The 14,004-nt window shown below is 38.6% G+C and overlaps 1 protein-coding gene across 1 annotated transcript in view; it reads right to left on the reverse strand.

Moving 5' to 3' along the window:
- Positions 1–3,873: 3,873 nt before the first annotated feature.
- PALLD (palladin, cytoskeletal associated protein) overlaps positions 3,874–14,004 on the reverse strand; it is a 35,025-nt gene continuing 24,894 nt past the window's right edge. Inside the window, exons 6-11 of the mRNA XM_009079720.1 lie at positions 12,303–12,397; positions 8,468–8,600; positions 7,279–7,486; positions 6,420–6,585; positions 5,567–5,700; positions 3,874–4,603 (exon numbers count right to left, since the gene is read on the reverse strand). Coding sequence (XP_009077968.1) covers positions 4,431–4,603; positions 5,567–5,700; positions 6,420–6,585; positions 7,279–7,486; positions 8,468–8,600; positions 12,303–12,397 — 909 coding nt within the window. The 3' untranslated portion in view covers positions 3,874–4,430. The remainder of the gene's footprint in view (positions 4,604–5,566; positions 5,701–6,419; positions 6,586–7,278; positions 7,487–8,467; positions 8,601–12,302; positions 12,398–14,004) is intronic.

Below are 14,004 nucleotides of genomic sequence, written 5' to 3' on the forward strand. Positions count from 1 at the left end.
AGAGTTGTCCCAAACAAAAAAACCCAACTTGACAATATGTTTCATTGTGCATTTAACAACAGTTTCAGGCAAAAATCCTACCATAATTCATTCAGTATGATGAGATTTGTAGAGCTCCTTCTGTACATGATGTAATCATTCTGTGTAGTGGCCATGTGCTGGTTTTTTCTGCTTTCTTATTCTGCAGCTGTTTCTGGACCATTTATGCTACTACAGAACTAGAAGGTGACAGCAGTTGCAAGATGTGGCCCTTCCCCAGAGTTACCTGTTGCACTGCAGTTGTTTTATAAAGCAAAACCTTTATCCATCCTGGTGATGTTGGACTGAAGTTCATTCATCTCCATCCCCTGTATAGCTGCTGAAATAATTGCTGGTACTGTGCTGGAACATACAGATACTGCTGCTTGTATCTGACTTTTTTTGCCATAAACAGAACTTCAGCATTGTGTTCCAAACACATTCTTTTTTTAGAGATGCAGTGCAGAATGAGACTTTTATGTATTATTCACATATTTCACATTATTCACATGTAAAAGGATACAAACTGTGACTTCTAATTGGAGTTGAAAACTTTCAGACATGTCAAAGAATACTGTGTGTTGTCTGGAATACATTGTAAATTCCTTAGGGCAGGAGCTGTGTTTCCATCTGCCTGATGTGTCTTATGTGCTCATGGTTCTGTTCAAACAGCAAATCTATGCAGGGGGAAGGCTGTTTCTTCTGGTCAGTGGAAGAGAATGAGCTAAATGTCAGTAAATTCTGCCCCTTGCATGTTCATCTGACTTATGAGGCTGTGAACTAGGGCAGTTTCCAACATGCGTAATCCAAGCAGGCATTTTCTAGTCCAGGCATTAATCTAGCTATACTACATGGTGTGGGTTTGGTATCTGGGTCATGCAGCCAGAGCATGCAGCTGATCCCCTCAGCATCATGGCATGATGGATAATATGATCTCATGAAGTACTTACGTATTGAATCTGTTTGGGCTGCTTGCAGAGATAAGGATGCAGTTGTCCATATGTGGGGAATCAAGGTATTTATTAGCATACTATCTAACTGAATAAAAATAGCCTTTGAAAGTGGTGATATAGGAAGAAAAAACAATTTATAAGATGGGGTTTCAAACTGGACTGTAGTTAGGTTTTGATCCTCAACCCCCAGTTGGCTGTGATGGAAAAGAATTGTGTATGTTAACTAATTGTTGCTGTTGCTTAAAGCTGCAGGATAAAGGCACTGAGTGTTAAGGTACACCACCAGCTGGAAAAAACCTTCATGCGTGTGGAATTTTGCACCTCATTGTTGGTGCTCTTGACAGAGGTTTCTGTCATCATGCTGAATTTTGTTGCATTGAGTCTTCCATTGTTTTGAATATGCTTGGACTGATCAACTTCCTAAATAATTTGAAGTCTTCGCATAACTAAACTGGAAGTCTTGCAAAAAGTCAAGGCTCCTTATTTTAGTCCTATGAAATGACAAAAAGTACACTTTCGGGTCATACTGGCTATCTTTGGAATATGTGGGAGGAGATTAAACTTCTGAAAGTTACTTTGATGCTTCCAAGAATTTCAGCTTTTTAGCTTGGAAAGTATGTCATTTGCTTGTGCCATGCTTCTATCTCTGAATTTGTAAACCCAAACAGTCCCAGTAACTAAGTAACAACACAGCTGAATGTTTTCATAAAAACAACATTGCTGCTTAGAGATGTGATTTACTACTCGTGTGTGTCTGTACATATATACAGAGGCAAAAAGTGATGATGACCTCATCTTAACAAGCTCACAAAAGCAGTCTCAGTTTTTTTAGTCTCCAAGCCAAAGAAAAATGTACTGTAAGTAGACACAACTCCATTGACTTCAGTTGCAATATCACCATTAATGTCAGTACTCACTTAATTGCTGACACAATCCTGTTTGTAGTGATCAATGCTTGAAATGTAAACCTAAAAGAAAAAATGGATAATCTTATATCTTTCCTACTATCTCCACAGAGAGGAAAGAAGGAGAAACTAGTTACTAGTCTGATTTTACATGTGAATCTGAACTACTTTTGGTTTTTTTACAAATTTTATTTTGATGCTGCCTTGTTAGCAGGCTGCTCTTAAATGGATTTAACAGTGCTTGGACCATGCCCGTTACTTAGATTCAGTTGTAAGTGATGACATATTGCGATTACTAGACACACAAGACAGACCTGCATATATTCTAACCTATTAAAAAAGCATCTTCCAGTACTTTTATTTGGCAATGATTTCTCAGAATTTATGAATCATGTTCCTGTGTTCTGTTTAAACAAGATTCCAGGTCACAAGTAGAGTATTCTGATAAATTCTCATCCTTTTTAGATGCTGCATATAGCCTTCATTTCATCTGTATTCATAATATTTAAAATTTCCAAATCTTACACTTGCATGCTTGTACTGAAACAGTTAATAGTCTTTAACAGAAGGAAAACTTTCTATTTGTGTAATATTTATTGATGTTAAACCCACATTATATCAGCACAACAATCCAAAGTAATGATAATACATTTTTTTTTATAAATACAAATAAAAGGTGGCAAAATAATGCTAGTGAAGCTAAACAAAATAGTAGATTAGCATGTCACAGTCGAGGAAAATTTGGCAAAAGATATGACATACTTCTAGAATAGAATCAGATTATTCCCAGCTGACCAACTATGACGTTAATCTAGATTAACGATCCCCGTTACTGGTCATATCCTGCACCAGAATAGTACTACCTTGTGTGCTAAAGTTTATTAGTCACTAAAAAACAAAACAGTCTTTGTGTACTTACAAAGCAATTCATGTATAGCAGTAATGCAATATATGGTGTACACAATTACAAAATTAAAAAACGAAAAACCAAACAAACCCTTAAGTACAGGACTTCTGAATAAATGAACTGAGATAAAAGATTTCAACACTTTTATTATAAATAATGGAAGATACCATATATGTGCTTCATATAAGGAATACAGTGTTTTCCTTTCCTAGCAAAGTATCGTAGCTCGTACCATCAAATGCTCATTTTTCTAGTAGCTCTTCCATCCCTCCCTCCCCTTCAACTGAAATTAATTTGGTTCTAATTTAAAAACTACCTAGTCAGGTGTGACTCAGGTGGGGCTCCACTGTGATGTGGAGCTGCCTTGCATTCTCAAAGTAGCCTTCAGGCTTTTCACCTATGGCACACAGACTCTACCATTTAAAAGAGCTGTCATTTGCCTACAGTTGGGAGGAGGAAACAAAATCTACCAGAGACACATGATATGTTAAGAAGAAAAAAAACCAAAAAGGAGCAAATTTGCTGTTGTTTTTGTCTGTCTTCACTTTCTACTTCCTCAGATCTGCAAGCCTATCACCTGTGGTGTGTACTTGTCACTTAAATTCATACTGGAGTCTCAACCCATTTTTCACTTACTATACATTCCTAAAATCCTCATACGTATTACACAAGCCTTAAACAGTCAAACATCCCATACATACACGCCCTAGTTTTTAGCTCACCTTAGAATTTCAGATTCTTGAATGAGGGTATTAGGTGGTTACAGACTGCCTTCAGGAAATCCACAGAGTTTCAACCTCTTGCCCAGTCTCCTCCCACCCCTTGCAGTAACTACAGTGGTTCATACTGCTAACAAGTTTTTTTCCCCCATCTAGTTACCAACGTGTGTAATCTGGAGTAGAATGTTACTACATGTCAGCTTTTCTTCTTTGTTACCTTGAAGTTAAATTACCTGTACTTAGACTGCCTTTGCTGTATGTTTGTAAGCCTCCTCCTCCTAGATGGCAAAAAGGAGAAATACAACTGGATTGGAAGTTCGGTGTCGATGTCCATACCATACCAAGAGCATGGAAGGCTCTATTTTTGTCATTGTTGAATAGAAAGCAGTTTGCAGAGATACAGCATTTGCTTATGTTCCTCTTCCTAGTCTCTTCCTGTTTGATTCTTATAATATTGCACTTGTTCATTGTAGCTGTCAGACTGCATTGCCATTTTAGAACTGTCGATAACCAGACATTCTAATTTTCTTTGTGATCTAACAGCCTCAAACAATACATCTTGCATCATTAAGATTGTGTAGCATCTGCTTACTGCTTACAAAGGCAGGTAGTGAAAAATAGTGTTCTCTTCTGAAAAATCTGTCTCTGTCATGTATTTTGGCCTCTATGAAAAGGGTTATGAAGCAACGTAGGTTAAGGAACTGGTGAACGTGATTTGTTGTGCAATGTGTACATTTCTATTAATAATCTACCTATTCTTCTAATTTGGTATAATGAATAAGAAATATATGGTTATTGTGTTTGTTGTTTATCTTTTGTACTTGAAGGTGTCTGCCCTTGCATAAAGTGACATAGGAGTATCATTGGTCAAGGCAATGGCTTTCAGTGTTTCTGCTTTGAAAGAAAATGTTGGAGGTGGCAGTTGAATCTACAGATCGTCGCTCTCTACCAGGCCAGGCTGCATTGTCAGGTGGACTGGATTTGCTTCTGGCTGGAAAGCTGCTCTGATGTCTAGTCCTTGGTCACAAAGTGCAGCGTATCGGCTGGCTGAGGGCCGCACCTTCTTTGGCTTGGTTGTCTGAGGTGGTTGTTGCCACTGAGCTATAGATTAAAAAGGGAAGAAAAAATGTTAGCCCTCTTGAGCTTCGCAACAAAGCATGCCAGATGCTCAATCAACCCTTTGTAAAGGAGATACTAATTTCTGAGCAGCAGAAAACCATTAGAGCAAAGGTAAGTTTGTTTCATTTCTGGGCTTTGGGCTTTCTTTTCTCCTCAGCATCTAGTTTCACCTCCAACTGTGGTAGTAAAAACAATACTTTCTGTGTTTGTTACTTTTTGGCATTGCTTTCTGCTTTCCCTTGTGCCACTGAAAAGGGTGACAGCAAAGGGGTTGTTTCTGTGCACTCATATTACAGTAACAGGCTTGTTCTGGGGTTATTTCTTTTATATAAAGGGAAACCATCTGGTTGCTATTGCCACCCCTTGTATGCTGAAGAATCTCTAATTCACAATCCCCACTACCACCACCATGCCAGGAACCACCCTTTATCATTCCAGTCTCTCCCTTTGTCCCCTCCCTCCCTATCCCTTTTAATGAGAAAATGGGTAAGAGAGACTGTTTTAAAAAAACATTGATCATGTAAGGAGCTGCTTTGGAATAAACTAATTAAGCAGAAAGCTGTAAAAACATCTACGACACTTCTGGTAGCTGTCACAGGTGTATTACAGACTAATGTACAGAAGAATACAAGAGGTTAGGGAGGTGCTAGCAGAGCAATGGTAATGATGATCCACAAATGTAATATAGTCATGCCGTTATCTGTTGTTAATTAGCTGTATTTAAAACAGAAAGCATGCATGCTTGTTTTGCTTTAGGAATCTGAAAGATGGTGAAATGTACTTTGACAGGGCATTTGTTGTCTTGAAGAGGATGTTTACTATTGAGGAGAAACTATAAACAAAAGAAAGAGAGACCAATGTAAACCATTCTGTGAACAAACTGAAACTTGAAGAACTGTTGCTTTTGGGGGGATTAATGTGATCATGAAAATTGACGTCACTTACTATAAACATCCAACCTGGCAGTGCAAGACACAATCCCAGCCTCATTCTTAGCTGAAACAGTGTACCAGCCAGCATCCTCCTTTGTAGCTCCCTGAATAAGCAGGCAAATGTAGCCGTAGTTATCCTGGTGCATGCTAATCAAAAGAAAAGTAGAAAAATACTATTTAAATTGCAAACTGTGTAAAGTATTTTAAAATGTCATTATAAACTGACCCAATCTCAGTTACAGATTAATTATAGTCCATTTTTAATTAATATGGAACTTCCTCTGCAATTAGCAAGTAGAAAATAAACCCTTGAGTATACTTGACAATTTGACAGTTTAATATCCTGTATTGAAAATTAAGAAGAAAAAATGCATAAAGAAACTTCTCTTTCACAATTACAGATTAAGACATCTGAAGCAGCAGGGACACCAGATCTTACCCAGACTTTTTGAAGAAAGGGTAAAAAAACTTGAGGAAGATCTTAGAATATAAAATTTTGAATTGTAGTTGCTTAACTGTGCATCAGAGTTATGAATCCAAGCAGATAGTTTTCCTTAGGATCCTTGCTTTTCACTAGCAAATTTCTGTAAGTCTTACTTCTGAAAGAAAAAAACCCTATTTCTCCACTTGCTTAAAGTGCAAAGGTAGTTGTGTAAATCAGTGATGGAAAACAACATTTTACTTTTGGCTTAGCCACCAGGCTGGCTGCAAGTTTAAGTAAATGTCACATATTATTACAATCCCTAGTTAATATTTATGAAATGCTGTTCACACAAAACATTCTCATGACCTTTTAGGTTTTTATTTTTGTTACAATGTAAATCATTGAAGTTATACATGGGGAGATTACTCTAAATTAGTCTAACCTCACTCGGTCAGTGTTGTATGTGAGTGATTCATTCTCTTTCTTCCAAAATATCTGAGGAGATGGCTCCCCTGAGATTCGGCACTCCAGTCGCACTGGGAATCCCTCAGTCACGCCTGTGTTTTGTAGCTTCTCTATAAACACTGGTGCTTTTTGTACTTCCTTAGCTGTGAAAATAAAGATTGCAGTTATGTTGACACTAGTCTATGAAAGTGTAGTCTTACATTTCCTGCCACTGAGATCTTTCATTATTGTTTTTAGCGCATTGCTGAAAGAAAATGTTGTCTTTATTAATCACAAACTCTAGTCCTGATTCCTCTGAAAAAAAACAGTCACATCAGTGTTTTAATAGAGGAAACGTGAGTGCTAAAAGAGCTGATTCTTCCCCAAAAGAATCAAAACGTGGAGCATGAAGACTAGATAACCTGGCTGCTCCTTCATATTCCATAAAAGAAGGGCCTTTAATTGTAGGAGGAACTGCTCTACCAGAAGTCTGGAATGGCATTAGTTTGATATGCTGTGAAATGTACAAATCACATCCCACTGGCTGCCCAGTGGTAGGTGGAGATCTGCACAGATTGTCATTAAGAAAACCACTTGGGACATAGTCTGTTTTGTGCCCTCAGCTGTGCCTCAGGCCAGCAGCCCTCTTTTCTTAACCGTGTGCACAGATACCACATGCCCATCAATGTATGCCATGACATAACAAATATCTATAAATATACCATAGTCCTGTTACTGTCAGGTTTCCTTTTCTTACCCCCTAACCCTCAGCTTACTTCATTTGACATCACTCACTTTTTCCTGTTTCATTCTATCCTGGCAGTGCTCAGTGTGAAAGCTTAGCATGAAGATGTTACCTGCAACAGTGAGCTCCAGGCTGAATGTATTTTCCCCAGCTCGATTGCTGGCAATGCATGTGTAGATTCCAGCATCTCTGGATGTGACTGGTTCTATGATCAAGGAGTGCACACCGTTCTCACGCACCAGCATTTTGTGAGAACTGTCAGGGCGAATTGGTCTTCCATTAAGCTGCCAGCTTAAGTCTGGAGTTGGTAATCCACTAACCTTGAGTGTAAAGAGAATAATGGGAGATAGTTTTAGCCATATGAAACACTGGAGGAGTCCTGGCTTGTTACTACAGAGAAGTTTGCTTTTGTTTGCTACTGCAGGTGCACTGAAAGATTTAAAGATCTAATTCTGTCCTGATTTACACACTGACTCATTTGTATTAATGTACTTACTTTCTGGCCAACTCCCTCAATTCCATGATGTCTTATGGGTGTGACTGAATAAAGATCAGTGTATAGATAGTCTAGAAGCTAAATAATAATACATTGCAAAACAAAAGGCACCGTGACACCTTTTGTCTTCTTTTATTGTTTGCTCTTCAGGTGGAATGAGAAGATAGATACTCCTTTCTAGATTAGCTTCTTGTTGGAAAACCTGCAGATGGAAAGATGTTAGCTGACTAATTACTGAACTCTTAAGTTCCATTCCACTTAGGTGTAACCTAGTCACAGCACCACCTGCACTACTTAATGCTTGGTCTGTACGAACAGGTCTTGTACTTTTGAAAGCCATGCCACTTGCTGTGGGGACTGCTTGAGAACAAATAACTTCTCCCAAATAGGTCAGCATGAAGTAAACAGAAGCCACCCAAGCCCAAATTAATTCTGTTCAGCAAAGTCATAAATCAGGGTTATATTGTTTGAAACTTTCACAGGGGTTCAAAACTCAAGTAGTAAAAGGACTTACAATGGAGAAGCACACTGTCTTTATAGTGTGTGCTGCTTCCCTCCACACCCCAGTGTAGCTGCATTCAATAAATCAGTTTACTGTGAGCTCCAAGATTTGCCTGAAGCACTTTCATTGGAGGGGAGGCAACTTGTATTGTCCACTTACTCACTCATAAGCAGTGAGATTAATGAACCTACTGACAGCATTGAAACTGCCAATAGGCAAAACAGCTTTGAAAAGAAACCAATGTGGTTTTTGAGTCAGCTAATGCTATCGAAAGGTTGCTGCTGCCCTTTGCATGACACTTGCCTTGCAGTCCATCCTGCACAGTTTTCCTTCTTGAACAGTCAAGTCTCCAGGAGCCTGCAGAAAATGAGGCCGGAAGAATCGTTCCTGAATTGGTTCATTTTCATCACCACTGTCCCTTGATCGAGATCGTGGTCTTAAAACAATATGAAATAAATGAAAATTATTTTTTCTCTGCTGAATCAGAAGCACCATAATCACTTATAAGACTGCTTTGAATTTTAAACCACTTCTTTGACCTATACCATAATCACTCCATAAATTACACACATACACTGGTAGCATTTGGCTCAGATTGAGTTAATTATGTCACAATTAATTTCATTTAATTTACATATTGTGGCAAAATATGACCTATAAAACAATCTTTCTATAGAATTTGTAAGAATAATTTATACTATACATGATAATTTTTTTTGTTTAGAGTTAGCATTTTAATCACTGAAATACAAATCAAATAAGTTAGGAGGCCTCAGCATATATAGCGTCAGTTCCCTGTTTTTAGTGTCCTGTGTATTTAATCTCCTCACTGCTGCTGAACATGTCTAAAGCTACTTCAGTAGCTCCAGCATTTCAGCTCATAAGCAACACTGAGCTTTGGTTGGTGAGTTCCTATCCAGTTTCACATACATACACACCTCATATGCATGTAGATGGGATGGAAGGTGGAGGATAATAAAGAAAAACTGTACTCTTATCTTTTGGTAATGAGTTCTACAAGATCAACTAGAAATGATGGTATTTAGTCAAGCGAGTGCTTCACAGTGCAAGCAACTGCTGCAAAATTTGCCTCCACAGTATTTACGTGCATCCTGTTTAGAGACTGTTGATAAGATGATACCAACAAAGTACAAGTAGCTAGTTCTTTGTAAGGGCTTGTGAGGCTGGACCAAAAAGGTTAACTAGCACCACAGGAGTGTGAAGCCACCACCTCATTGCTGCAGCTGCATAAAAAGGCTGCACTGGTCAAAACTGGGGTGAGGGAGGAATTTACATCAAATAAAATGGGAAACAGAAAAAGGCTAATAATTTGTGACCACAGATGTTGCATTTCTTTTTCCCTCTTTGTAAATCTACCCTAAAATCACAGACTACTTTTTAAACCTCGAGAGGTGAAACTAGGGTCACTTTAATTCTAAAAAATGTTGTGGTTTTAAAGAAATAATAAAATGAGTAGAGCCAAGGGCTTCAGATGTCTAGGAATGACAAGCTGCAATAGACTGGAATACACTTGGATTCATTGTGGGCTCTTTAGAATGGTGATGCAGGCATCACATTGCACAGATTTGTTTCAGCAGAACTGATGTCATGTACTAAATGTGTCCAGGGGAGACTCCGTGGGTTGGTGTGGAGCAATGCACTAGAAATTTTAGCGAGCAAGAAGCTGGGGAAGAGTTTATGACTGACCATATGATAATGACCTTTAATTTGGAGTTAAGGAGATTAAGTTCAAGTTAATCCTCTAATTGAGAGCAGATTGATAGGAATGTTTAGTTTTTAAATCTTCCTTAAACCGCATGCATTTGCAGATGGTTTATCTGGACTCTCTCTGCCATGCTTAGGTGACACAATGCTGAGCACTCTGTCATCTAAAGGATTGAGCCCAAACTTTGTACACATAAGAAAATTCAAAAGTGTGTTGTGTTTCCCCTGCCTCAAAAAATGGTTGTCAGCTAAGCAAATTTCAGAAAAATACATTAAAAGCGAAATACAAATTCTTTAAGAGATCAAATATACTTCAGGAAAAAGCCTGTCAACAGTGTAATAAGTAATAAAATTCATTAAGCTAATAATTACACTTGTAGTAATAATAATTAAAAAATCCCTAGAAACATTTCATTGCTCTCCAGTAGGAAAGCTTTTAGAAATAATAGTGTAATGCCACAGGAATATTTCTTATCAAAGGTCTGTGGCAATAGATGTGACAAATACCACAGTTTATGGAGGGGGCACAGTATTTTGGTATATCACATTGGAAAAATCTATGGTGGGAGTCTGTCTTAGGAAGGTTTTACATGCTCCCTTTTCAGCAGTCTCTGGTGAACTGGGTGGTGGGAATAGTGAGAGCTGTCACTGAACAGAAATAGTGCTGTACTGAATGCTTACAGAAACAGCTCAAATGGAATGGCAATTTTACAGGAAATAAGAATCCCCAATAATTGCCCTAATTTTAATTAAACTGCTCTATGGACATTATTCATAATTCCTTACTCTACTAGACATCCAACTCAAAGCAATAGTGGCTGCTTAAGTGCCTGTTCCATTAGAAAATAAAATCCCAGCCATGAGCAGCCTCAGACTTTGATTGCATTTGGAAAGAATGAAAAGAGCCTCCTCCATTATTACCTGGGGTTCTGTCTGTCACAAAGAGAGACACCCACATTTTGTCCTTCAGGAAGCTGCAGGAGTGACATCTGCTTGCTGCTCTCACTCCTACCTAACTTCCTGTCACCCATTCCCATTTCTAAAAATCTTTCCCCTTTCTCACCCTGTGTGCACTGACTTACTCAGTGGAAACTTGATTCTTCGTGGCAGCTTTTCCCTTCAGGGATTAACAGGTACTTTTCATTTTTACTCATTATTTGCAGCTGCCAAGTGCCTTAGTGACTGGACAGGCGACTTTTCATTCTTACTCATTATTTGCAGGTGCCAAGTGCCTTAGTGACTGGACAGGCTACACCAGATGGACCCAGCCTTTTGGGTGCTGGCAGGATCCTCCCCTCCATAGGCACTCTGGGCTTAACAGGCCTGAAGGTGACATGTTGGAGGAGGTGTTGGGTAAGCCACCTCTGTGAAATGCTGGGAAATTCTTTCAGGGCTGCAGGAAGTCCAGTTTGTTCCAGGAATAAGACTGAAAAGATCTTTTAAGCATCCAACCTCACTGCCTAAAACTTTGTAGCTATCAGACAGGGGAAGAGAGCCAGGTTTGTGTGCAGCAGTTCTGCAGTACATACTAGTGCCGCTACTAAGTGTTACAGAAATCCTTTTCTTGTTGTATATTGACTGTGTAATTACATCTACTCTGTGTAGTACAGCTGGGCAATATTGAGATTCTATGGCTGCCATGATCATTAAGCAAAGCACATGCCTCATTACAGCAGATCCAGAACCAAAGCTCTTGTACTCCCTTGAAAGCAGTTCTGTTTGGGTAACCAAAATGAAATTTTTTGTATAGTCTAAAGCTGTCTAAGCTGTGCTAAATAGCCTCATAAATGCTTTGGGTAATGAAAAAAAAAATTATTTGAAGGAAAAATTCCCTTATATGGTCCATAACCATAAACCAAGTCTTCATATGTGGATGATTGTCAACTCACCGAAGATAAGTTTAATACTTTATTTCTGATGCATAATTCCTTATAAGAACCTGAACTAAAATATTAAATACTGAAATACTAAAATATTTCTGATGTAAATCTGATAAACCTCTTTGACATGCAGCTATTTTTGCTATTTCTTTACATGGATACTTATTAGAAGCTGCAGAAGATACAGGCTCCGGGTAGAATCCTAGCAAGGTGAAATGTTTTAAAAAAGCCTAAGTCACAAGGTCTTTCCCAATAGCTGATAGTGTAATTTGAGATGAGGAGTAACTAATGAACACCACAAAGAAAGGAGGAGAAGACAGGCAAAATTACAGACATGTAAAAGTCATGTAATTTCAGAGGTTGCTTATACTTCTGAGTGTGCAAGCTCTGCAGCAATTTTTAGACAGCAGAGCTCACATTTCTTTCTGAATGCCATACTTTTAACTTACCTGCTTAATTCGCATTTATCTTACCACAGTTATTTTGCAAAACCCATATTATTAAAAGAGAAGAAGAAAAAAAGCAGAGAGTACCTTCTTATATGAGGCTGACCTGAAGGTGACCAGGGACTGCGGCCTCTTTGATTTACAGCTTGAACCATCAGCCTGCCTGTGCAACTTACTCTGCCCTGTTATGATGGTGGAGAGGAGGAATATTAGAAGACTTAAAACATCTAATAATAATTGTTCAACCTGATTTGTTCTTTTTTTGCCCGCCTGACACAGAGTCTGCAATACAGCTCTTCTTTTACAAAGTCATTGAAAAACAAGCTCAAGACCCCTTCTGGTATGGAACTATTTTATCAGCTTTCAATTTAACACAAAACAGACTGGAATGATTGTGACTATAGCAGAGTCATGGTTAAAATGTTCTGCCTGGAACTGTTCCTTTTAAAAAAGGTTGGTAATACCCCTGGCAATTAAGTCTTTAAAACAGTTTATTAACTAAGTTATTGATGTGGGTGGGACATTACTCTGTGTAAGGCAAGTGAACAGAATGACAAGACAACTGGTTCAAGATTTTGAAATTGGTGCACAGTGTTGGCAGTTAACAAGAATCCACTTTGTAGGCAGCAGCTCTGATCTACTTCATCTGGTGTGGCCACCACTCAAAAAACCCCAAAATGCATTAATGTAAAAAACAAAATAATTTTACGAGTGCTTAACTGGTCCTCTCTGCAGAGCCAGCCTGGTTTGGGGTCAGGGATCACACAGAAGCATAGAGCTGTGCTGATGGACACTGGAGATAATTCACCTAAGGTTATTATCAGTGAATGATAAATAAAACATGGGCTCTGGTGTATTTGGTCCCCTTTTTTCTTTTATTTTGTTTTTTAAAGACGGGTTATCCACCACAAGCACTAGTCATAACAGACTTGGGATGGTACTGCCTGAAGCCAGAAGTGCAAATATGCATTGCTCTGTGGAATTCACCAGGGATAGCAGCTTCTGGTGGTCCTAATATATAACAGCTCTGCCCCTGGGCTGGTAGCAGTAAGGCAACATCCACATCAGCTTTGCAGTGTATTTCGGCTCTAAGCTATGAGCTCCACACTCAAGTCTTTCAACACAAAAGTGACAAATATTTTTAGCACAGTAATTGAGGGGGTGCAAATAACTGTTCTTTAACAACTGGCCAAAGCCCATTGAAAAATAAATTCACTGGGCTCATGAGCAGCCTTCAAATAGCAATGACTTTCCTGTTACTGCTGGACTGTTAGAAATGAAGTCTTTGTGTCCCAGTTCTATTCCCATGACCCATTTTGTCCACAAGAAAAATCCTTGAATTAATATAAATCATTGAGCATGACCTGCAGCGATTCCTTAAGTAAAAGATTTTTTTCATTGCTGATTTTTTTTTTCCTGGTGTTATGAGACCATTGAAGACATCTGCAACAAATAAATTTCTATTTTGGGCACCACTGCATATTAATATTTTTGGCAGGTGATTAATTCAGATATTTTGGGATAATTTCTGCATATCTTGATACATAGTGGCATCACAAACAGAAACACAAAGGACAGTAAGGAATTTGGGCAGGGAAGATTAAGCAGGAAGCCAAAGATTTGGAAAAGCCATGGGATGAAGGGGAAGGAAGCAATGAATGAGAAGTAATTCATGAGAAGATGGCCTAGAAACTAAGGGAACTCCATCCTGAGGACTGTGGGTGCATAGTGCAAAGTGGAGAGAATGGGATAAAAAGAAAGAAGGTGAAAATAAGGACTCAACTGAAGT

Source organism: Acanthisitta chloris, unplaced genomic scaffold (genome assembly GCF_000695815.1).
Source record: "Acanthisitta chloris isolate BGI_N310 unplaced genomic scaffold, ASM69581v1 scaffold9768, whole genome shotgun sequence".
NCBI classification, from domain to species: Eukaryota; Metazoa; Chordata; class Aves; order Passeriformes; family Acanthisittidae; genus Acanthisitta; species Acanthisitta chloris.